This window comes from Herpailurus yagouaroundi, unplaced genomic scaffold (assembly GCF_014898765.1).
Source record: "Herpailurus yagouaroundi ecotype Mexico unplaced genomic scaffold, PumYag 141, whole genome shotgun sequence".
Taxonomy (NCBI): Eukaryota; Metazoa; Chordata; class Mammalia; order Carnivora; family Felidae; genus Herpailurus; species Herpailurus yagouaroundi.
Window position 1 is genome coordinate 31380910 of NW_024412396.1, and position 26165 is coordinate 31407074.

At 41.6% G+C, this 26165-nt stretch overlaps 1 protein-coding gene and 1 long non-coding RNA gene across 5 annotated transcripts in view; one reads left to right on the forward strand and one right to left on the reverse strand.

Annotated features, from left to right (window-relative positions):
- GCH1 (GTP cyclohydrolase 1) overlaps positions 1–22573 on the reverse strand; it is a 48424-nt gene extending 25851 nt beyond the window's left edge. The window contains exon 1 of one of the 4 annotated variants that reach the window (XM_040477201.1): positions 22075–22573. In XM_040477201.1, the coding sequence (XP_040333135.1) occupies positions 22075–22414 (340 nt within the window). In that variant the 5' untranslated portion in view covers positions 22415–22573. The remainder of the gene's footprint in view (positions 1–22074) is intronic. The other 3 variants (XM_040477203.1, XM_040477200.1, XM_040477199.1) reach the window with 3 other exon arrangements.
- Positions 22574–22713: 140 nt separating this feature from the next.
- Positions 22714–26165, forward strand: part of LOC121031794 (uncharacterized) — a 59857-nt gene continuing 56405 nt past the window's right edge. The window contains exon 1 of the long non-coding RNA XR_005790888.1: positions 22714–23028. This is a non-coding gene — a long non-coding RNA (uncharacterized LOC121031794). The remainder of the gene's footprint in view (positions 23029–26165) is intronic.

Below are 26165 nucleotides of genomic sequence, written 5' to 3' on the forward strand. Positions count from 1 at the left end.
CCACCGTTATGTCTGTAATTTCTCCCAACCTTGGAGGCAGGCATTGTAGCTTAAGACTTTATGAAGTTTCAGCACAGTACCCTATATGCCATTCACAGAGCCAGAATTAAACGCAAATTTTCCATTTTATCCAATTAATATGTCAGTCTCTACCCTGTGATTTACTTCCTTAAGACAGATTTCAAAGAAAGGACTCCAAAAAAACTGATGTGGCCAAGGGAACAGAAAAAATATTATTGCAGCATTATTGGTAATAGCAAAATTAGGGATTTAAATGGACATCAGAAGAATGATTACACAATCTGTGTAGAGTGATGTAATAAAATATGGCCCAGCCATGAAAGTCAGTGAATCTAAGCTGAATTTATTATTTCCTGAAACAATGTCCAGTGAAAAAAGCAAGTATTAGAGGCAATAGCGGATACACACAGTAATATCCTTTAAATGAAGTGGAAGCAAAAACCACATGTTGTTTATGGACATACATATGAAATAAAAGTACAAAAATAGGCATGAGAGTAGAGATCAAATTCAGGATAGCGGTTAACTCTGTGAGGGAGGGGAACAGGATCAGAAAGAGGTATCTATGAAACTTATCTGTATCTTCCAAAGCAATTATAGCAAAATGTTAATATTTATTAAAACCAGATGAATGTTGGTTAAACTAATTCTTTGTCCTTTTTCTTATATATTTGACGCATTTCATTAATTAAAAAAATTTGGAGAGCACCTGGGTGGCTCAGTCGGTTAAATGTCTGACTCTGGGTTTCAGCTCAGGTCATGATCTCACAGTATACAAGTGTGAGCTCACATCGGGCTCCGTGCTGATGGTGCAGAGCCTGCTTGGGATTCTCTCTCTCTTTCCCTCTCTCTCTGCCCCTCCCCTGCTTATGCTCTCTCTCTCAAAAATAAATAAACGTTTTAAAAAATATTTAAAATTGTTTTAATTGCATTGTTCATGTACATGCTGGTGTTCTGGGTTTTTTTCCTGGGGGGGGGAAACAAAGCAAAAACCCTGAAGTTACCTTTGCATAGAAGTTCTGATGCTAGAGTGGCATTACACAGGAAAGACCGAGCCTACTTCATGTAACACTGCAAACTCCAGAAACTTCCCTTGATCACACTCTGCAATTAAAACAAAGACTTCTTGGGGCACCTGGGTGGCTCAGTCGGTTAAGCGGCCTACTTCAGCTCAGGTCATGATCTCGCGGTCCGTGAGGGCTGTGAGTTCGAGCCCCGCGTCGGGCTCTGTGCTGACAGCTCAGAGCCTGAAGCCTATTTCAGATTCTGTGTCTCCCTCTCTCTGACCCTCCCCTGTTCATGCTCTGTCTCTCTCTGTCTCAAAAATAAATAAATGTTAAAAAAAAAAATTTAAAACAAAGACTTCTTCTGCCTTCAGTGTAGCATTATAACATTTTGCATTCTACTCCTGTTTGAAAAATTTGTCCTACAAGTAAGGGCAATGTTAAATTAAAAGACGGAAGAAAATCACCCTCTCTGCCTTCATTTCCATTGTTAGCACTTCCAACACGCATAGCTTCTTGCGCTTAACAAGATAGAGCGAACATTTGTAAAACTTGGCCGAAATAAGCATGAACTCAAACATTCCACAGACTGACATAGGTGGAAACTAAGATGACTTTAGACAACCATTCATACCATCTGGAGTAGGCAGAGCTGTGGCACAGCTCTGATATGCTCTGTGAACTTATTTCATAAACTGCGAATTTGTCAGCAGGAAAGATCCAATGCATTGCAGAGAAAGTAAAAGTTTGGTTATTTTGCAAATTTTCATTTCTGTCATCCCTGGCAGAGATAAATTCCCATGCTGCTTGTAAGCAATTAAAATATAGCCAAGGGGCTCCCGGCTGACTCTGTCACTAGAGCATGTGACTCTTGATCTCATGGTTGTAAGTTTGAGACCCATAGTAGGTGCAAGGATTACATAATATCTTAGAAAATAAATAGGAGCACCTGGATGGCTCAGTTGGTTGAGTGTCAGACTCTTAATTTTGGCTCAGGTCATGATCTCACAATTCGTGGGATCAAGCCCAGCATGGGATTCTGTGCTTAAGTGTGGAGCCTGCTTGAGATTCTCTCTCTCCCTCTCTCTCTCAAAATAAATAAGCTTCAATAAGTTAATAAATGAATAAAAATTAAAAAATAAAATATAGCCAAGACAACATGGATGGATCTTGAAAGCATTATGCTAAGTGAAATAAGTCAGAGAAAAACAAATATTGTATGCTGTCACTTACATATAGAATCTAAAAAAAGCCAACCTCTTAGAAACAGAGAGTAAAATAATGGTTATAAGGGGCTGGGAGGGTGGGAAAGATGGGGAGATGTTGGTCAAAGAATGCATACTTCCAGTTAAAGATGAATAAATTCTGGGGATTTAATGCACAGTATTTTTTTAAGTTTTTTTTTTTTTTAAGTTTATTTATTTTTGAGAGAGCGAGAGAGAGCAGAGAAGGGACAGATGATCCTAAGCAGGCTCTGTGCTGACAGCAGACAGCCTGATGCAGGGCCTAAACTCATAAACCGTGAGATCGTGACCTGAGCCAAAGTCAGACACTTAACTGACAGTCATCCAGGCACCCCACAGAGTATTTCCTTTTTTAATGCACACCTTTTTGATTACAGTTAACGATACTGTATTACATACTTGAAAGTTGCTAAGACAGTAGATCTTAAATGTTTTCATCACAAAAAAGATACAGTGATTTTGTGATGTGATGGAAATATTACCTACCTATGGTGGTAATCACATTCCAATATACACGTGTATTAAACCAACACGTTGTACACCTTGAATTTACACAATGTTCCATGCCAACTTTTTTCTCAATAAAACTGTAAAAAAAAAAAAAATGTAGCCAAGGCTATTGAAATAAATGTACTGGTTGCGTTAAAAATAGTACTGATATGCATCCTTTTTTTTTCAATCTTTATTTTTGAGAGAGAGAGAGACAGAGCATGAGCAGGGGAGGAACAGAGAGAGAGGGAGACATAGAATCCAAAGCAGGCTCCAGGCTCTGAGCTGTCAGCACAGAGCCCCATGTGGGGCTCAAACTCACCAACCACGAGATCATGACCTAAGCTGAAGTTGGATGCTCGACTGAGCCACCCAGGCACCCCTTCATGTGCCTCCTTTATTTGCCAAATGCAATCCTGGAAAGCTGTTCCCATCCTCTTAGCTGGGCTTGTCATGAACATAATGTCTGTTGCTGAGGGCATGTTCTCACATGATAACATAACCAAGACTTTTTCCTAATTACAACAGTGTTTGTTGTAGTTTATTTATAAGATATTGAAGTACTGAAATAAGAAAATAGAAGTACACAAATTGCTCTACCTAAACACCATTACTTAACTGGCCCCTAGAAAACCACATACACGCAGTGGTTCAAAAAGCATAACAGTAAATTAGAAAAGATGAAGTTTAAAAGTCCAGAGACCCAAGTTCTCATTTGGACTTTGTATGGACTCTGACCTGGGCTACAGGATCGCCACAGGTAAGAGAATGGTTTTTGGAGAAGGAATTTAACAGGACTCCCAGGTTCTTGGCTTGTACAACTCTAGGGATGTTGGAAATCAATGCCAAATTACAACACAAGTTATCCACCCACTCCTACTGGTCAGTCACCTTTTGAGATGCGCAAAGGTACTGGCTAGTGGCTTTCAGTACTGAGGTAGGGAAAAGCACCTGTTTTGTTTTTTTTTTTAATGTTTATTTATTTTTGAGACAGAGAGAGACAGAGCATGAACGGGGGAGGGTCAGAGAGAGGGAGACACAGAATCTGAAACAGGCTCCAGGCTCTGAGCTGTCAGCACAGAGCCCGACGCGGGGCTCGAACTCACGGACCACGAGATCATGACCTGAGCCGAAGTCGGCCGCTTAACCGACTGAGCCACCCAGGCGCCCCGAAAAGCACCTGTTTTAAACTATTCAGATTTTTTTTAAGGATAAAACTCAAGGCTATCAATCCTATACATTATTAACTCCCAAAGTTATCCAAGCCTCCAAGCCTAAGAACTTCCTTCTGGTCCCGGTTTACTACTCTGAAAATTTGTGGTAGACAAAAATTAGAGCCTTAAAAGGCTATCTAAGGAAAGAAATAAGAGTGTATTCAAGGAGTCATTTAAAAAAAAAGGATGCACACTTGCCAAATATAGTATTTTAATTGGATAACTTTGTATATCTTTCACAATCCAGCTGTTAAACTGTAAATGGAATTTACAAAACAGATGGTGGTAACAAGGTCTGGTTCACAGCAGTTCTAAAGAAAGAACACACCAATCTGATAAACTATCCATTTGCTTCAGAAGCCTTTAATAGGCTCATCCTTTATCATCCTACATTCACTTATGCCAAGAGATATCATACAGATGGATGTTATAGAACCATCTGTAATCCTATCCAACAAATAAGTACCAGCAGGGTGTGCAAGCCACCATCATTACTGACAAATGATTAAGGGAAAAGGGATCACACTTTAGAACAGTGGATCCCACATATGGCCAATCATAGGGAGCTTTGGAAAATACAGCTTCTCAAGCTACCCTGAAAAATCTGATTCACTAGCTGTTGGGGTGAAACCAGGATTATTAAATCTTTTAAAAACCCAAGCAATTCTGATGACCAGTTGGGCTGGGAGCATAGGCTTTTGAGAGAGGTTGAGGGTTAAAAATGGACCCACTACTGGCCTTAATTTGCTGTTTAGCAAGGTTGAACAGTTGGCAATGTTAATTACCCACCATAAACCCTCACTATAGTCACCAACTCAGAGGATGACAATTCCTGTGGAACACTGTGAGGTCTGCACACCAGCTGGGGAAGGAGGCTTGGAACAGAGAGTGAGATTGGATGGTGAGGTGGGGAACAGGATGGGGAGATTAGGCAAAGAAGCTGGAGCCAACTTTCCAGAGGTCCAGTGAAAAGTAAAGGAAGGAGGACCTCACATAAGAAAATTATATCCATATCCTAGAAAAATATCAGCCATTTAAGAAACCAGTTGGGTCCTACATATCACCAGCTCACTATAAATCAGTTTCAAGGATAACATGATCAAGTTTTCATGGGAAGTTCTGTACTAGTTTCTGAGATGGACACAAATATATCAAACATGACCTCAAGAAACTTAAGATCTGGGGAAATAAGAAAATAAGTGAAGGGAATTAAGAGTACACTTATCATGAGAAGCACCATAATGTACAGAGTATTTGTACACCTGAAACTAATATAACACTGTCCATTAATTGTTAGAATTTTTTAAAAACTCAGCCCCCCAAAATGGAAGGCATGCCTAGAAGCTAAACTATAGAAGCAATAGTTTATATAAAGGAAAAATTATAAGCTGGAAGAAAACATACGGCTATATTGAGCATAAAAATTTGATCCAGGCCTTAAGGACAGATTGAAGGAAAGGAAGGGAGGGTTTCCAGAGGGGGTAAGGAAGAGAGATATTATAGGAAATGAAATACAGAAATACAGGAAACAACAAAAGGTAGAGTTGACTGCCTGAGTGGGTCTATGCATTCAGCAGAAAGAGATGCCCTTCTATTTCCGAGCACATAAAATTGAATTTTACATTTCGCTCATGACTTCTTTCAAGTCCTGTCTTATTCCGCAGTTGTCAAAACAGTTATCATCCCCCATTTTACAGATGAGCAAACTGATGCTCTATCTGGAAACATCAAGTGCCTGCTAAAGAAGAGTGTACCTGTTGGCATGAAGAGCTGGATTTTGACCCCCTGTCTTCTGGCTTACACATGAGAGCCTTATCACCAGCCACCACGAGTCTGAACCTGACCTATGAGAACAATGGACTCAAGGGGGAGAGCCCAGAGGCAAGGAACCAGAATCAGAAGTTGCTGCACTTCAGTCAGCCATGAGGTGACAGGCCTAAAGCCAATGACAGCAAAGGAAACAAAGAGAACAAATCTGAGGTTTTAAAATAAAAGTAATATTAGTGATAAACATGGGGGTTGAAGAAGAGACGTGTCAAGGTACCTGCCAGCTCAAGAGAACAGACAGAAAGAATGGCTTGATACCCAGAGGCTGCCAGAGCCCAGAGCTGGTGCACATTGGTTGCAAAACACTGTTTTACCAACTATTTATTTGGTTTATATGAGGAAAAATTCTGTAATTTAATGCTACTTTGACCTTTACTTTTTGAAATGAAACTGGAACAGTTCAGGGGAAAGGAGAATCCCATTAAATCTTCAAACTAATAAAAAGGCTTGAGAAAAAAAAAAAAAAAGAACCTCTCTATAGAAGTTTATCCTAGGAAACCAGTAAAGAATCGCTTTTACAAACCAACCACAGTCTTTAAATCTTCAAGATCCACATATTTTATGTCTCTTGGTGTGATATGGTGTGAAGAAAATAGCATTCTTGCTAAAATGGTTTTCCTGGAATTTAATCAAGTCTTTAGACCTAACTTCCACTTCCAGGAATATGAACGAGATAGAAACAAGTTAAATGAAAACAAGAAGAAAACAAGCAGACAAATCCCAAAGGTGGAAGATCTTATAGGACACTGAGAATTGGATAAATCAGTGTCACAGGGTGGGGGAGAGGAAAACAAGAAATCTTCTAGATTAAAACCTAACAATCAAATACAAATATATGGATCTTGAGTGGGTCCTAGTTTAAACAAGTCATGAGTAAAAGACATTTGGGGCAACTGGGGGTGCAGAATTAGGTATTAATTCTACTGTTATGAATGTAGATTAGGTATTAAAACATATGAGGAAATTAATAGTTAATTTTGCTAAGGACACTGTAAGGGGTTAAGAAGAAAAACACTTTCTAAGGTGAGATTTCACCTCTAAATACAGGTCTCTGATTTGTTCTCTGTAAAATAGACCATGCCAATGTGGCAAAATGTTAATTTTGAATCTAGGTAGTAAGTACATAGCTGTCCATTATACAATTTTGTCTATGTTTGTGTTTGAAAATTTTATATAAAACCAAAAGTAAAATGTCATAATCCTGACAGAAAACACTGTTTCCTTGTTATTACTGTGCTACCAAATAATCCAACAATCCCTCTTCTGATTGATATGAAACCTTATTAACAGACTAACACCTCAAGAGCTAGTAGGACTAGCAATTGCTTTTTCTTCTACAAGTATCTACAATACTCCTGAGGAAAAAATCCTTAAATAAGGGCTTTGTCTAATCAAAGGGGCCATAGGTTAGAAGACCACAGCATGAAGAACCTTTTCAAAAATGTGTGTGACAAGAAAAAGAGAGAGATGTGTTACCATAGAAACTTCTGTGTGGCTTAAACATTCCAAAGGAAATCAGCACCCCTAGCAACGAAAGAAGCCTGAGATTCTTAGTAGGACCTCACCTGTCAGCTGCTGGAAGTCAACACAGCGAGCGATGAGGCAATACTGACAAGCACACCCACAGTACAAAGACTCTTAGTCCAACTGCCCCTCCCTGTAGACCAGACCCAGAAAGCCTTGCAAGGGACTTGTCTAGGGTCATAAACTACTTAGTGGGGATGCTGTGACTAGTCCAGACTAGTTGTTCTTCCCACTATACCAGGATGAGTTTGTTGATGCACTAAAATAGTTTAAGAAACACCAAAAGGACCTTGGGATTGTATCAGTGAACACAGTTTCTAACACACTAACTATAAAGCTGAAACACTTGACTCTCTTATAAAGTACTGCACTTGGGGCGCCTGGGTGGCGCAGTCGGTTAAGCGTCCGACTTCAGCCAGGTCACGATCTCGCGGTCCGTGAGTTCGAGCCCCGCATCGGGCTCTGGGCTGATGGCTCAGAGCCTGGAGCCTGTTTCCGATTCTGTGTCTCCCCCTCTCTCTGCCCCTCCCCCGTTCATGCTCTGTCTCTCTCTGTCCCAAAAATAAATAAACGTTGAAAAAAAAAAATTTTTAAAGTACTGCACTTGTGGGGTGCCTGGGTGGCTCAGTCGGTTGAGCTCCCAACCTCGGCTCAGGTCATGATCTTGCAGTTTGTGAGTTTGCTGACGGCTCAGGGCCTGGAGCCTGCTTCAGATTCTTTGTCTCACTCTCTCTCTGCCCCTCCCCTACTTGCACAAGCACTCTCTCTCTCAAAAATAAATAAACATTAAAAAAAATTTAGAAATAATAAAGTACTTCACTTGTAAAAAGCCCCACCCTCAACTTATGTTGGTGGTGGAGGAATAGAAAGAAATGGATATCAAAATGAAAGCAAAAAACAGCATGGAATAAGCATGACCTCCACTGAGGCAAAGCAAGGGCACTAGCAGCTGGAAGCTGGAAGCTAAGCACTTTGTGCTGCTGAAAGGCAAGTTGTTCCTGGTGGCGATCAGTGGCACACCTCCAGGATTGCCTGTGCATTAACAAAATATTTAATATATATTAAATACATATATATATATATTTAATGTTTTTATTTATTTCTGAGACAGAGCATGAGCAGGGGAGGGGCAGAGAGAGAGAGGGAGACACAGAATCCAAAGCAGGCTCCAGGCTCTGAGCTTCAGCACAGAGCCTGACACGGGACTTGAACTCACGGTCTGTGAGATCATGACCTGAGCTGAAGTCAGACGCTTAACCGACTGAACCACCCAGGCGCCCTCAAAAGCACTTATATTTTGAAGGGGTAGTCAATAAGTTCTTTGGCAAAGTCCCCAATATCAGTTAAATTCCAGCACCTACCACCTTCGTTGCTGCTCATGAACCACTTACCATAAAATAGATATGATTGCATTTGAAGCTATGTTATTAAGAACTTCCTTGTTTGGGACATTTGTCAATGGCCTCTGTTGAACTGGGTTCTGATTCCTACTTAGAAAAATAAACACTCATCTATGTACAGAAAACATATCATACCTCAGAGCAAGAATCATATGTTCCTGGCAAAGCTCTTCACTGAAACAGCACTTGGACCAACTGGATCTCGAAAGACTTCAATGCAGAAACTCAGCAATGGGCAATTTCCTCACCTAAAACTGCTTTGTTGTTCAGACTCTAGAGAGGCAATGGCTGTTAATAAATGGGTGGTGGGGTGGGGATCTTCATGGTGAGCAACCAAAACCAAAAAAAGATAGTGAAAAAAAAAAATTAGAGGAAGAGAACAACAGATAAAAAGGGCCAAATATTTCAGACAAACAAGGCTTGGGTAGAATGTCTCCCTCGATCTACAGCTCCATTGTGGGAAGAGACACAGTGGTTCTTCAAGCTAGACTGTGCACTAAACTAAAATACTAAACCTCTCATGAGGGGACAGTGATGCAACAGAAGAAAAAAAATGCAGGCAAAAGGATGGAATACTACAAAACTTCAAATCATGGTGAGGAAAGACCAGAAAAAATCAGTTAAGTATTTCAGCAGGAAGTGATCTATTCAATTTAGTAAAATTACACTGGCAGTAATGGACTGGAACAGAACAAGCTAGGCGGCAAGGCAACCAGTTAAGAAGTCACTGTACTACGGGGTGCCTGGGTGGCTCAGTCAGTTAAGCGTCCGACTTTGGCTCAAGTCATGATCTCACAGCTTGTGAGTTCAAGCCCCGTGTTGGGCTCTGTACTGGCAGCTGACAGCCTGGAGCCTGGTTCAGATTCTGTGTCTCGCTCTCTCTCTGCCCCTTCCCCGCTCGCATGCTACCTCTCTCTCTCTCTCTTTCTCTCTCTCTCTTAAAAATAAATAAACATGGGGCGCCTGGGTGGCTCAGTCGGTTAAGCGTCCGACTTCGGCTCAGGTCACGATCTCGCAGTCCGTGAGTTCGAGCCCCGCGTCGGGCTCTGTGCTGACTGCTCAGAGCCTGGAGCCTGTTTCAGATCCTGTGTCTCCCTCTCTCTCTGACCCTCCCCTGTTCATGCTCTGTCTCTCTCTGTCTCAAAATAAATAAACGTTTAAAAATAAAATTAAAAATAAATAAATAAATAAATAAACATTAAAAAAAAAGTCACTGTACCTCTGGTAAGAGATGACAAAGAATCAGAAGTGAAGACAAAGTCTAGAGATACTCGAGAAGTACAAGAGCCAGGACATGAAGCACAGGTAACCAAAGAGATTAATAAGAAGTTAGAATCACAAATAAAACAACCAGCCAGATTATAAAGACTAGACCAAATAGCCCAACTAGCAACATGCATTCAAGTAAAGTTCATAGAAGGGCTGGGTGGCCAAATGGACTTTTAAAACATTAGGGGTGCCTGGGTGGCTCAGTCAGTTAACCATCCAACTTTGGCTCAGGTCATGATCTCATGGTTTGTGAGTTCAAGCCCTGAGTCAGGCTCTGTGCTGACAGCTCAGAGCCTGGAGCCTGCTTTGGATTCTGTGTCTCATTCTCTCTCTGCCCCTCTCCTGCTTGTGCTCTGTCTCTGTCTCTCAAAAAAATAAATAAATGTAAAAAAATTTTTTTTCAAGTGGCTAAAATGGTAAATTTTATGTTATGTATATTTTACCACAATAAGAATCAAACAAATAAAAAAAAGAACATACAACATGCAAGTGTATCCATTTAGATAAGGTTGCAAATATACAGTAGGGAACACAATTTGGATAGATTAGCACAGATGGAACATAATTATGTTGTAGTATATTTGCCTAATTGTTCAAGGTGTTAAAGTAAGTTTGTATCTCTGAAATTTATATACCTGGTGGTTATAGATAAAATTACTTTTAATGAAATATTATTTATAACTGCATTTAACAGAAGGTACAAGCCCTAAAAACTAACATTTAAAACAGAGAAGTTTCCAAACAATAAAACTATTAAAAGACTCACATATATAAAATACAAAATGGCCACAACACAATTCAATGTGCTTTAAACAAAATATATAAAATTTTGGTCTTCAGATATCTCCCTCAAAGGATGAAATAGGGAAAAGTTTGTTATAATCCACCTTAGAATTGAACACAATTTAGCTAAGATTTTTGCATTATTCATGAATTCCCCTAATCAAAAACTTCATGAAATCTCTTTCAGTCAGGGTAGTAAGAAATGCCTCAAACATAAATCTACTTGGCTCTCTCCTTGCTAGAATTCAGGAAGAAAAGCAGATTCCTATGTATTATGATCCTCACATATAAATGGATCTTCATATAAAATTGTAACATAGGCACTTTAAACCTGAGGGGGCATGATGTCGATTAGAACATGAGTGCTGTAGTCACAAATACCTCGGTTCTGCTCTGTGACCTCTGGCAAGTGACAGCATGAGCCTCCTCAGTTTCCACTTCTTTAGAATGGGTCTAACCTTCAAGTTGACAGGCGTATCATGTGAGATCACACGTATACCACCTGGCCCACCTTCCCAGAGTTTTGGGTTCATGCTTTTCTCTGACACCTAAGGGTTTCACTCAGCAACATCCAGCACCCAGCATGTTGATGCCTTGATACACATCAAGGGGAAACTCACTTGATCCTGCCAGTCAGAAAAAGATACCTCAAAATTTTATTGTTTTCCAGAATTACTCCCTAACATCCTAGAAGCTGGCTTCTGACCACATTAAGCTATAGAAACTACTAACATCATCCCCTTCAAATCTCAGTCCTCATGGCTAACGAGTACAACATGTCTATAGAGCTTCCTGTATGGCAAGCATTGCCCTTACCACTTTTTGTGTACTAACTCATTTCATCCTCACAATAACCCTATAAGATGCATGAGTACTATTAATAGCTCCATTTTACAGATGAGGTAATTGAGGCACTGCTCACAAATAACAGAATTTGAAGCCAGGTAATCTGGCTCAAGTTTACACTGTCTCATGACCTCTAGTTTTTGTTCCTTGTCTCTCTTAAAACCATTTTCTGCCAACACACTTTGGATCTCCTGCTTCTGATATGTCCTTTTAAGACTGTCTGCTGGCTCTTCTCTCATTCTTCTTACTATCTAAATGCAGACATCTTCTAAAGTTTTAGGCCACCCATCTCCTATCACTATTGTGAGGAGCCCAGGTACTCTCCTCGCTTCAGGTATCAGCCTTATACTGATAATTCACAAATTTAAATCTCTGGCCTTAAACCATAATGCCATCTCTTGGCTTATTTAACTCACTCCCTCTTCCTCTGTACAAATGCAAATCTAACCACCCTCATCTAAAAATTTGCTCCAGTTGCTTTTAGTGCATAACAAAACGCTCCAGAATTTAGTGGTGTACAACGATTTTATTATGTCCCTGGATTCTGTGGGTCAGGAATCCAGACAGGACACAGAGAAGATGACTGGCCTCTATGCCTCAATGTCTGTGGCATCAGTGGAAATGGCTGGGAGCTGGAATCACCTGGGGGAATCTACTCCCCTGTCTATTTTTCAATGCTAGCTGTTGGGGGAGACCTCGGGTATAGCCATCAGCCACAACACCCACCTGTGGTCACTCCATGTGGCACACCTTCCTCACAGCATGTCTGTGGGCTTAGGGCTCCAAAGTGTCCCACAGTCTTAAAACACTTCTCAATTAATCCAATGTTACAGTTTTTCCTCACCATAAAGAAGGACTAGATGAAGTATCATGTGCTTTCTCACAAACCTTCTTAATTCTTAGAAGAGCCCAGGCAAAGCAGGTATTACCACCCTTTACAAAAAGGGGAAAACGACAAAGTTTAGAGATATACCAGTAATTATACAGATAGTTAAAAGACAAGATCACATTCAAACTCAGTCTCTATGTAGTAACGATCACAACAAAGATCAAGTTCACAAATCTGTATGTCCAAATATTTTTCTCTAATTTCAGAGTAAACATTTTCGGTTACCAGATTTTTCTCGTTAGCTAGGTAGTTAGGAAAAGTTGTATTTCTTTTACTCCTAGATTTGAAACAACTTTGCCATGATACTATTTTTTTTAACGTTTTATTTATTTTTGAGAGACAGAGAGAGACAGAGCATGAGCGGGGGAGGGGCAGAGAGAGAGGGAGACACAGAATCTGAAGCAGGCTCCAGGCTCAGAGGCACAGAGCCCCACACGGGGCTTGAACTCACACGCTGTGAGATCATGACCTGACACTTAACCGACTGAGCCACCCAGGCACCCGCCACAATATTACTGAATTATCTATTTGAAAATAAATGCACATACCTCAGAAATCAAAAACTGAAAATGGTGAAAAGTCTTGCTTCTACTCTTATCTGTTACCCCAGTTCATATTCCTGATGAACATGTAAGCACTTGTGTATCCTCCAATTCTTAATACGAATATAAACGACATGTAACTATGCCCCCTCCCAATTTTCCCTACAAAATATAACTCCTCTGCATAATTTAGCCATTCTAGGGGCCTAGACATTGAGGTTGCTTCCACATTCAACGCTACAGTGATGAACTCTGAGCATATGTCATTTCGTGTGTACAAGTACCTAAGATAAATTCCCAGAGGCAGGATTTTCAAGTAGAATATATAAGTTTATATATGACAAATGTTGCCAAATTATCCTCCATAAGGATAGTTACCCTTTCAACAGCAGTATTTGTTTCTCCATCACCTTAATAACATAATAGGGTATCAAATTTCTGAACTTCTGACAATCTAACAAGGAAAAAAATGTATCTTGGTGGGAGTCTGTGTGCATTTCCCTTATTGAGGGTGAGGTCAAGCATCTTTCCAACTGTTTAAAGATCCTTTGTATTTCCTGGCCCTTGAACTGTCTGCTTACGTGTCTTCCCAATTTTTCAATTGTGTTTCTGGCCTTTCTCTCACGTTAATTTCTAGTATCCCTTTTTATATTAGTGTGATTATCCTGTCATCTCTGATAGGAATTGTAAATATTTCCTCCCATTCTGTCATTTGACTTCATTTGTATTGATATTTCATATGTGAAAATTCGTAGTTTTTATGTAAAGTTTAATTATTTTCTTTTATGGCTTCTAGACTGAGTCACAACGAGGTAGATATCCACTGCAGAATTAAAGAAATTAACAACCAAATATTTTTAAGCTTTATTTTAAATACTTTTAAACTTACTAAATAGTTGCAAAGATAGCCTAAAGCATTCCCCTATAGCTTCTTTATAAAACTCCAGTCGACAAATCCAAAAGGAATTAAAGAACCAAACATCATTATTTTGCAACTTCTAATAATTACTGAATGGCTGGTAACACCTAAAGTTGATCAACTGTAACATCACAAAAAGATAGACAACTAGATTATTTAGCTGCTTCCTGACAGAAGCCCATGCCACACCTCTGAATTATTCTTGACTAAATTTAAGAGTTATTTGAGGTGTGGGGGCAGCGAGGCATACCTCTAAATCTACTAGTATATAAGCAATACAGGAGCTAAAGGAACATGTTAAACTAAATCATGAGAAAATAATGAGCAAAACCCAGAATGTAGGAAATCCTATAGGACAGACAACCCTGTTTCTTCGAAAAGTTATTAGGGGGTAAAAAGGAATATCAAACTGTAACAAACTAAAAGAGAATTAGACATTTATCAAACATAATGTGTGAATCTTGTTTGAATCCTTATTCAAAGAAACCAATTTGTAAAGAACACCTGTGGGAAAATCAGAGAAATGTAAACACTGGTTAGATATTCTAAAGTAAGGAATTTATGTTAATTTCAAGCATAATATTTTTAGGTTTTTATAATTTAGATATAGTGAAGTATTTATCAATGAAATGACATATCTGGGATTTGCTTTAAAATAAGTCAGTGATGGAAGGTATAGGAGGCAGAAGGGATAACACAAGATAACCTATGTTTATGTTAACAGTTGAGGCTACGTAAAAGGCACTTGGCAGGCAGCTCGTTATCTTATCCTAATTTTGTGTACATTTGAACATTTATATAATATCTTAAAAACTGGTTACAATCCTGACAGATTTTCTAGAGATCCTTCCCCATGATAATTTTTATGTGCCAGGGAAATAGGCCAGTCACTTCAATACCTTGAAATAATATGTTGGCTGGCTGTAACAGTTACCTCACCCAAAAGGTGAGTTTCTGCAGATGCAGGACTCTATGACTCTACAAATATGTCTAAAGGGTGTCCTCTGGCCTAAAGTATTCAAGAGATGCAGTTGGAACAACTTGTAGCTTCTTTCATAAAGAAAAATCCTCTGCATTTTTCTTTAGTGTATAAAACAGCCAGTATTACGGAGCACCTATGTCTGGAGCATTGTAGAAGAAAGATAAGAGTTAAGAAGGGGCCTTTGTCTTTATGAAATAAATTCAAACATTCATCAAGTCGTCCACATGTGCTGGGCAATTTGCTGGGGATTCAATGATGAGTACAAACAGTCCCTCTTCTCCAAAAGAGTCTAAAAAACTGCTACTGAGGCTATAATCAGACAAAATTCTAGTGAGTAAATGTCCTCTCAGCCCTGACTATAACAAATTTACCTCAGTTCACAAAATCTTTGATCAGCCCAATACAAATTATCCTCTAATTACCACAAACTCAATAGAGAATGTAGAACCGTAGGAAATATATTCATTTATATAAACGGGAATTAGGAATGGTTCATATAATCCAGGACTCATAATCTAAGATTCATCAAAGATTAGATAGTTGCCCTCTCCTGGCAAATTTTAATACTGCAGTCTGGCTCAACCTAATACTGGGATCAAATTACAGGGGTATACTGCAAATAAATCAGTGCGGGAATACCCAGCCATGAAGGAGTTTCAAGAGCTGAACAAAGAAAACAGCAATTTTTTAAAAAGGAGAGGGAAGGGGGTAAGGGGGAGTTAAATAAATCAGTAAAATATTATTAGTAAAATTAAACAATGTCAGAGATTAGGACTCTTATTCTCTATCATCCTCCCAACACTGCTACTTTCAAGATAGGATCTTGGACAGGTCCTCTCTGTATTTCAGTTTCCTTACCTATAAAATGGGAATAATATCACCTACCCCCTAGGGCTCTTGTGAAGGCAACAAAGGTTATGCTTGTCAAGAATTCAGCACCTATGGGGCGCCTGGGTGGCGCAGTCGGTTAAGCGTCCGACTTCAGCCAGGTCACGATCTCGCGGTCCGGGAGTTCGAGCCCCGCGTTGGGCTCTGGGCTGATGGCTCAGAGCCTGGAGCCTGTTTCTTATTCTGTGTCTCCCTCTCTCTCTCTGCCCCTTCCCCGTTCATGCTCTGTCTCTCTCTGTCCCAAAAATAAATAAACGTTGAAAAAAAAATTAAAAAAAAAAAAAAAAAGAATTCAGCACCTAGTTAAATCCTCAGCAGTGTCTGTTGTTATTCAGATGTCAGCTCAGGCTTCCCTGCTTCTATCTCCCAACACAGATAAACTCCTTTGCTAAGTGCTCTCCTTGAGCACTCTTTATCCTTACATCCCTCAATCAGTAATCACACACCCTCACTCAGGTGATTCTGATGAATACCTGTTTTTGTCCAAAAGACTGTACATTCCATAAGGGCAGACACTCATCCTGTGTTCCTAGCATTCAGTGCCGGGCCTGGCACTCAGCAAATTTGTTAATTGAAACTGTAAAATTGCCAGTCTTTTGAATAATCGTATTTACCACTGGTATAGGTATAGGTTGAATTGTGTCCCCTCCCCAAAAAGATACCTTGAAATCCTAAACCCTCATACCTCAGAATGTGACCTATATGGAAATAAGCTAATTACATCTGCAATTACTGTAACTAAGACGGGGCATACCGGTCTACAGTGGACTCAGTCCTAGGTGACTGGTATCTTTAAAAGAGGAGAATTTGGACAGCAACAGAGGCAGGGATTAGAATAACGCGAGCAAACACTGAGGATTGATAGCTACCACCAGAAGCTGGGCAGAGGCAAGAAAGTTCTCCCCACTACAATTTTCAGAGGGAGTATGGTTGCACCCACACCTTGATTTTGGACTTTTAGCCTCTAAATAACAGAGCTCTATTGTCTCACAGTTCTAAACATCCCAATTTGTGGTACTTTGTGTCAGCCAATGAAACTAAGAGAAGTATTAATTTGATGGCTTTGTTTGGTATTTAAAGGTATGTATAGGGATTTTTTTTTTCTCCAAGGCCAGAAAAATTGTTTATAGATAATATATTTTTAAAAGAAACCATTAGGGCAAGTTTTTCTCGTCTATTCTCAATGGCTTCTTAATGGCTTTTTAAAAACATGCTCATTTTTTTTAATGTTTATTTATTTTTGAGAGAGACAGAGAGAGGCAGAGAAAGAGAGGCAGAGAGAGGGAGACAGAGGCTCCGAAGTGGGCAGCAGACAGCAGTGGGCAGCACTGACAGCAGAAAGCCCGATAAGGGGCTCAAACTCATGAACTCTGAGATCATGACCTCAGCTGAACTTAACCAACTTAGCCACCCAGGCTCCCCTTTAATGTTTATTTATTTATTTTGAGAGAGGGGGAGAGTGTGAGCAAGGGAGGGGCAGAGAGAGAGGGAGAGAGAGAATCCCAACGCTGTCAGCACAGAGCCCGACAAGGGGCTAGATCTGACAAACCAGGAGATCATGACCTAAGCCAAAATCAAGAGTCGCTTAACCAACTGAGCCATCCAGGCACCCCAATGACTTCTTAACAGCTTTAATCAACTTTGACTACTCCCCAATTCCAGTCATATATTCCAACAGCCTCATTATTTTTAGTTCTTTATTCATAGTACTCTTTCTGGCAATAAACAGAATTAAGTCCTACATAAGTATTCATTAGCAAAATAAAACAAAAATCATTAGTGAATCAAGATTTAGATGAACTACATACATCCAAAAATAGCACCTCAATGATGAGATTAAGTTTTCTTTAATATACTTTCAAACTTGGGACGTAAACTCACCTTTCACCCATGATATGGGAGGGATAGTAAAAAAATTTGACTTTCTGTCCCCATTCATACCTTCTAAATTGTTACAATTTTTAGTTCTTCATCAGTCTGATTTGTTAAATCACAAAAATCTGTGATTCAAAAAGAAAAAAACAAAAACTTTTCTAAGTGCTAAGCACATTCAGCACGAAGTGGCTAAGACTCATTTTTGTATAAACAAAGTATCTAATTGCCTTGTGTTATCTTTAAGGAATAGATATCATCTTGCAGTGAAAATGATTGAGGCAGGGACAAGACTCCTCAACCCTGGTGGGTTAAGAAGTTCATCACCTGTGGTACCATCTCCTCATGCTACATTATACACATGCTCAAAATTTGGGACACTGTCAACTTGATTTATGAAAACTGCTTTGGCATCCTGGATAAGACAAGCTAAAACCTACTTTAACTAAAAATGTGACAGAAGAGTCAAGACTCTTGAGTGTTCCCATAAACTCATAAAGAGGACAATTGATGAGACAAGTTACATGCACTTAACCTTTAGTAGATAATGTTATTTTAAGAATTATTGCCATTTACACCCAGGAGGGCACAGGGAATAGAAAGGGTCAGACACAGACAGGGAAAAGACGACCAAGAACCCCAGAGAATAGTAGAGCCTCCAATGTAATTAAGGTTCTGAGTAAAATATAGGAAAGATCCCTTATTGAGAAAGGAGACATCATCAAGGTAAACTCTGAATACATACAAAAACTAGGATGTGGTTAAATGGAAATGGGACAGCAACAGATAAAGATGAGCTGGTCTAAGAATCACCATGTGATGCCAGATTCAAGAGAGAGCCAGTTTCTGGGAGAGGTGACAGTATCTCTTTCAGAACTCCCTCCCAGGCTACAAGTTAAAGCCCAGTGGTGAACAATAACCAGGAGGCTTGCACAACCCTCACATAGCCCCATCCCCGCTGATCAAAGATGTACCCATGGTAAGGTACACACTGGAATGTAGAGGAAAGGTCATGGAGAGAAGGGGCAGTGCAGGGAGAAATGACAAATTCCCCAGAACGCCAGAATTTAGCATCGGTCCACTCAGGAGAAACAAAAAATAATTCGGAGAATAATTTGGGGAATTTTCTATTTTACAACACTGAAGTCAATACCATTAACCAGGAATTAATATAGACAGATATAAAAATACAGAGTATCTTGTTTACAAGCATATAAAAGTGAGAATTTGAAAGAAGTTTGTTTCTATCCAAAACAATTTATAGTAGTCACTGACTTATGCTCTCTAAAGAAATAAAAATTAGAGATTCTGCAGAATTGTTTTATTAGTCTCTGCCATATTTGCTACAGACTTAAAAGTCTCCTTCCTTCTCTCTTCCACCTAGGCTGGCCCACGATCTGGACCACTGTCATTTGAAGTGTATTCCTTTAAGTTCAGCATCATCCTCGTTGTCCTCTCCTCTCCGTCTTCTGTACCTCTAAGGAATAGATGTTAATTCCTTAAGTATGATCCCTTAGAGGCTTTCAAACTTTTGACCACAACCCACAATTCAGAAATATATTAACATTTGGAGCCAGTACGCACCAAAAAAATATACCTCTAAAGCGGACTCAGAAGCTCCTCACAACCTGTATCCTTACTTCATGTTATAAACACATCTTTCCCATTCTACTCCACCTACTTCATTTTTTTTTAATGTTTATTATTACTGAGAGAGAGAACGCAAGTAGGGAGAGGGGCAGAGAAGGGGAGGGACTGGGGGAGGGGGGTGGACAGAGATTCCGAAGCGGGCTCCACACTGACAGCATCCAGCCCGATGTGGGAATCGAATTCACAAACCATGAGATCGATCGTGACCTGAGCCGAAGTCAGATGCTACACTGACTGAGTCACCCAGGCACCCCTCCACCTATTTTTTTAAGTTTTTTAAAATTTATTTTGAGAGAGAGAGCAAGCAGGAGAGGGGCATAGAGAGAGAGGGAGACAGAATCCCAAGCAAGCTCTGAGCTATCAGTGCAGAACTGGATACAGGGTTTGAACTCGTGAACTGTGAGATCATGACCTGAGCTGAAATCAAGAGTCAGGTGCTTAGCCAACTGAGCCACCCATGCGGCCCTACTTCACCTTTTTTTATGCTGGTAACCCAATGGTTAGGTCACAACTCACAGTTTGAAATACTTAGTAGATAAGACACAAGATAGCAACATAAGAAAGGAAGTAAGAGTTCGGCATTCAGGCTGTGGGAATTCAAACACCAGCCCTACCACTTGAAGCTGTCAACCTCTCTACCTCAAGGTCTTTATCATGGGGATAAGAGAACAGTGTTTATCTCAAAACTAAGGATTAACCAAGACTCTCCACAGAAAGCATTTAAAGCATCAAAAATATTCAATTAATGGCTGGTAATAATTCTTAGATGGTCTGTGGACTTTTTTCATTACGGTAAAATACACATAAAATTCATCATTTTAACCATTTTAAAGTGTACAGTTCAGTGGCATTTAGTACATTCACAATGTTATACAAACATCATCACCTCTCTAGTTCCAGAACATTTTCATAACCCCAAAAGGAAACCCATTAAGCAGCCACTCCCCATTCTATCCTCCTCCCCAGGCCCGGGCAACCCCTAATCTACTTTCTGTCTCTAGGTCCAGAGACCTTTTTAAGTAATAAATTAACATTTTACTGAAACAATTTTCTAAGGTATACGGAAGTGTTCTTTGGATTCATTAGCCCTACGGCTCATGAAACAAACTTCTGCTCACCATTTGTTTAAATAAACCTTGTGGGTTAGGTAATTCTGTGACCTGTCTTTGGAGTCAGAAACCCCTCCTGTGAATTTGGAGAGATTCCCAAAGTCTGACCCATGTTATGGAGGAGACTGTATTCAGTGTCCACAAGAGACAGAATGAGCAAGACCCTAGAAGAGGTTTCTTCATTACCTTGTGGAAGATCACCGAATGACAGAATATTCACCAAATGCAGACTGCTTATTCTTCAGTCTCTGCATTTTGAAATTCTGCTCTTGAGTCTCGGAAATTTTTCCATCAAGAGGTAAAAAAGTGAACTTGGACACAGAACTAGAGGCCCATTTCTTGGCTTTAGTGTGTAGTATCATTTCCTTTTGGGGCCCCACCCCTCTCTCACTGATTTCCCACCCTTCCTTTGGGGTGTGGAAGACTGGGCAAAAAATAACTTTGTCCTTCCCAGGATCTACTGGGTGAGTCGCCGGATACTTGATCAAGAAAATAACAGGGACAGGGAGTTACCTTGCAAAGCAGCACTGTTATTCCTTGAGACATGATGAAGGCAGAGACTTCTCAGGCCAAATAAATAAATGTCACCAAGAGGCACAGAAGATTTGAACTGGAAAACAACGTCCTTGGTCCCAGTTGCAGAAGTCAGACTATATCTTTCTCTTTTGTGAAGACCAACACCGTTCACCCAGCAAATAAGCAGCGAAGTCCTCATTTTCCATTCTCCCTACCCATCCCCTACAGCTTTCTGGCCTTCTGGGTGAAAGCCTGACCCGCCTCAAGCACGGGTAGCATTGGGCAAACCCGGCTTAGAGGTACTCCGATTCCGGGTCCCAGAGCTCAGCAAACCTTTCCGACTCCCAGGGAAGAGCTCTATGGCTTTTGAGCTTTTACAGTGGGGGCGGGGGCTTCAAACAGGAAACTAGCCCGAGAAACCTCACGCCTCAAACCCTGGGAGCATCCTGAGATGGAGTTAACTTGATGTGGACACAAACTACACCTTTCCGAAGACCCGGGTGCCCCCTGGCAAGTCAGTGAGAGTGCGGATCTCTGAGTTTGCCACAAAGGATCACCCCCAGCCTCCAAGCAGACGAAGCCGAAGTTTCACCCCAGATCTATCAAAGAGTGAGACCTCGAGAAAAAGACCTGGGAAGCCCTCCCTTCCGCAAGCGCCAGGTGATCCTAATCCTGGCAAGTGTGGGTCCAGCACGTGCTTCAAGCATCCGGCCCTGGACGCTCAGGCAAAAGGGGCTCCAACCGCCCACCTGGCAGGGAGCTCAGTGACCGCGGTCCCAGCGCCCCGAGGCTCAAGGAGACGGCTGCGCGCAAGGCAGGGAGGACCCCGCAAGGACTGCTGCGCGGACCCTTGGGGAGGAGAGGCGGCTGCCTCCATGGGCGCCAGAAATGCGTCCCGCGCAGGGCTCTCTCCAGCGGGGCCAGCGCAGAAGGCGGGGTGCGGAAGGGACAGCACTCGGTTCACTCCGCCAAGAGTGAAGCAACTCCGGAAACTTCCCGGAGCCGGCGCGCGCCTCCCGCCGCCACCTACTCGGCGCCCCGCAAGCCAGAGCAGCCCGCGCCCACGCCGCGGGCGGGCGCACTGACCTGAGATGGTCTCCTGGTAGCCCTTCGTGAAAAACTGCATGGCTGTGGCCGCCCTCCAGGGCGTCTTGAGCAGTCCCTGCCGCTGGGGGTCCTCTCCTAGCGAGCGCAGGATAGACGAGTAGGCGGCCGCCAGGTTGGGGAGGTTCAGCTCATTATCCTCCTCGCTGCGGGGCCGTTCACCCTTCCAGCCGTCCGCCGGCTGGACGCTCTTGGTTTCCGGCCGCGGCGGCTTCTCGGCCGGCCCGCTCGGCCCCGGTCGCGGCGACTCCCCCTCGGGGAACCCATTACTGCACCTGGCACCCCGCGGCTTGGCCGGCGCCCGCACCGGACCCTTCTCCATGGACCTGCCGCTGCCGCTTCGGAGGGACTCTGGGACTCTTCGGGGACTGCAAGTAAATTGCACCGGCGGCCGCAGGCAATAGGCTGTGGCCGGGATCACCTGAGGAAAGTAGGCGACCAGCCTGTAATACTCTTCAAGCCAGGGACAGCTGAGGGCTAGGGAGCGCTGCGGTGCCTCCTTTTTATGGGCTGGCGGCTCTGGCGGCGCCGCGAAGCGTTCCCATTGGCCGGAGCCTACGCGCGTCACGGCGCTCGCCCCGCCCCCTCGCCTGTCCTCTGCCCGGCGCCCGAGAGGGGGCGGTCCCGCGGGCTGGGCGCAAGCGGGGTCGACCCCGCGAGCTCCGGAAAGGCAGCCGCCGGGGGCAGTGGAGCAGACCCGCGCCAGCCGGGAGGAGGGGGTTGCATCCCTCGGATTGTGGCGGCGCGAACCGAATCCGGACGGAGGCAGATGTCGAGTGCTGGAACCTAGGCTGGGGGATGCACGCTCCGGGCGCCCGGCGAGCCCTCTCCTCTTCGGCAAAGAGAATGCTGCTCAGAAGTGCTCGTGTCTCCTCGCTCTAGGAGAGATGACCAAACAGGTGGGCTCGCCAGGGAAAAGACTGCGTTAAGCTGTCGGTAAGGAAACCAACTCTTACGCTTTTAGGGCGAGAGAATAATATGACATGACACTCTTGCGTTCCTTAGTTTAAAATATGGCCAACGCACCTGCCACCTATGAGAACCCACTCGCCTCTCTGAGGGAGAGTGTTGCACCAAGTGGACCTTACGTGAGTCCCTGTATCTAGGAGGATGGCATTTGTGATGGCCAGAACTTTGGCCCTGGAGAAGAATTGATTTGTAAGCGAGGAAAAGTTAGGACTTTCATTAAAAACCCATTTGCGTTCTGTGGGTATTTGGTACTGATCATTTTGGAGTGACGTGCTAAGCTCCTTTCCCCTGATGTTGGTACAAATTGTGAAACGTTATTGATCAACTGGACTCGTACCCAGTGACATCACCTTTGACTGTTTTCTTTAAGATTAAAAAATGTGGGGTTTTTTTAATGGGCTTTTTATCCCCCCTCGCTGGGGGGATTATTTCTTAATGCCAAAGGTAGGTTTTAAACATGTGTCAAATTATTAACTTGATTTGCTCCAGAGTTTCTCATGCTGACTTTCTGACATATATACAGGTATTTAAAAAGCTTAGAATCAGAAGAACCAGGAGGGAAGCCCTTGAAATTATTCTATACTGATATATAATATCAGTATTATATCATATTTTATGATGATTATATTTATTAATATTATTACTTATTTATATGTATTAATTATTTGTTAATATAATTATTAATTAGTATTATTGGAACAGGCGTAACCCTGTTGTTAACATCAAGGAGGGAAATATGGAAATTACTTGGCCTCCTCAGCACCTTTAGTCTAAAATAGAAGTATTTGGGCGAATGTGCCTTTTAAAGATAATTGTTGAATTTCTACATACATTAAAGACCAAGATACATGACCATCTCTTGGAAAACCTCTTTGTCACTCTGCTAACATTTTTGTAAGTGCCCCCGCCCCCCCTCCCCCCCCCCCCCCCAGCAAATTCTTGCAACACTTTTTCCCTGTAAATGCACTGCCCACTGTCCACTGATATTTCCTGGTCAGAGTTATCCACTGGGTCTCAAACTGTTTCAGCATAGCTGCAGACAGCGTTAAAGAATGGTCTTGTAGGGGTACCTGGGTGGCTCAGTTGGTCGAGCGTCTGTCTGACTTTGGCTCAGGTCATGATCTCACGTTTGAGCCCCAAGTGGGGCTCTGTGCTGACAGCTCAGAACATGGAGCCTGCTTCAGATTCTGTGTCTCCCTCTGTTTCTCTGTCCCTCCCCGCTTGTGCTCTCTGTCTCTCAAAAATAAACATTAAGGAAAAAAAAAAAAAAGAATGGCCTTGTATTTAACAAATGAAAAGAAAGATACCAAGTGAGGTACTTTTTTAAATGGAGGGATTCAATGAAGACGCTTTCAGTAAGAATTTTTTAATTTTTAGTGGCAATCTTTTTCCTTCCTTTAAAAACATTTGTGAACATTAACTCATATCATATTCCCCAAAGACAACTTCTAATTAAATTTTACCCTAAAAATTAACATTTTCTTATAAACACTGCTACTGAAGCATTAGCACTTTTGTTGCCAAATAATGCAAAATCTCCAGATTTGTTCGATAATATAATTAGTTGTAAAATGGAGGCAATGCCTTTCAGCCAAATGCCCAGAGGTAATATAAGGAAACTTTAAAATCACCTTTATATAAACAGTTTAACAGTGAAATGTAGGTACTTGGCAGGGGTAGTTACAAGTGGAAATGAGAGAAAAAAGAGGAATAAACTAAAATAGGAGGGACATGTTCCCAGAATTTATTAGCACAAAAAGGTGCAACAGTAAAACTATGTGCATTCTCAAGCAGGAATTGTAATGGCATGTATGTATCTAACCCAGTAAGGGACCCATTTTCACCTTGGACCCAACCTGGGAGTTGCTTTGTATCAAAAGGCCAAGGAATTTTTTTTTTTTTTAATTCTCCCGCTTTTAGGAAAGTAGCAGAACAGAGAAACAGATGAGTGAGATCCACAGTATCAGAGATTGAATACTGCAGGGCTATAGAAATATATAGTCATTTGCCAAGGGTAGCAGGGAACTAATGTTAGGAATCTGTCAATGGTAACTGGAAAAAAGGAAATTTCTTTAAATACACTTGATGGTGATTGTATATTTGAGATTCAAACTTTAGAGGATATTCTTGCATAAGGTGGAAAAACACACAGGAAAAGTGTCCTTATTCCACTCCTAACTTTCAGAAGTAGGACTATGGAATCAGTGCAATCCTGAGATGTCTCACGAAATCCCTCAAATGTCAGGAGAAGCAAACTAAATTGAGGCCTTTATCTTTCTTCTCTTCTGACTGAGGAGGAATGGGACAACTTTTGGAGAGAAAATGGAAGAACACAAACACTGAGCTGAGTCTCTGAGATGGAAAGAAGGATCAAGGGCTCCATGCTGACTTGAGGAAACTGTCCAAAGCCCAAAGGTACCTCACAAGGGTAGGGTAGACATACCCCAAATGTCACATATTCCTGGCAGGGGATCTTAGATACCATTTCAAAAGAACTACCACATGCTAAAAACAGGGATACTAAGGAAGAGTACACTCTACCACAGATGAACACTGTCCCAACCTTCATAATCCCTTATAGAAGAAAGGATATATTACAGTCACCTCAAGTCCCCAACTGTAGCAGAGTCAGCAAAGCAAATGAGCTTCTGCAATAATGGGAAACACAAAGAAGTCACCCTCAATAATATCAGGAATGGATAGAACAGAGAAATAACATGGCAACCATGCAAACGTGTAACAGCCAAACTAAACTAAACAAGGGCGGAAATAATACAGCACAAAGAAGACACAAACACAAAGAGTGCAACTGAGTAGGAAGTAAAGCTCATGGAACAGAAGCAAATTGCTCACAAATGTTTCATGCTATAAAACAAATTAATAAAAACATGGGTTCAATATGATTAAAAAAAACAAGATAATAAAAGTGAAAAAGGAGTTACAGATCTAAGGAAATATATTGAGGACCATCATTATTATGGAATTTGTTTAAAAGAACTATATATAGGGGCGCCTGGGTGGCGCAGTCGGTTAAGCGTCCGACTTCAGCCAGGTCACGATCTCGCGGTCCGTGAGTTCGAGCCCCGCGTCAGGCTCTGGGCTGA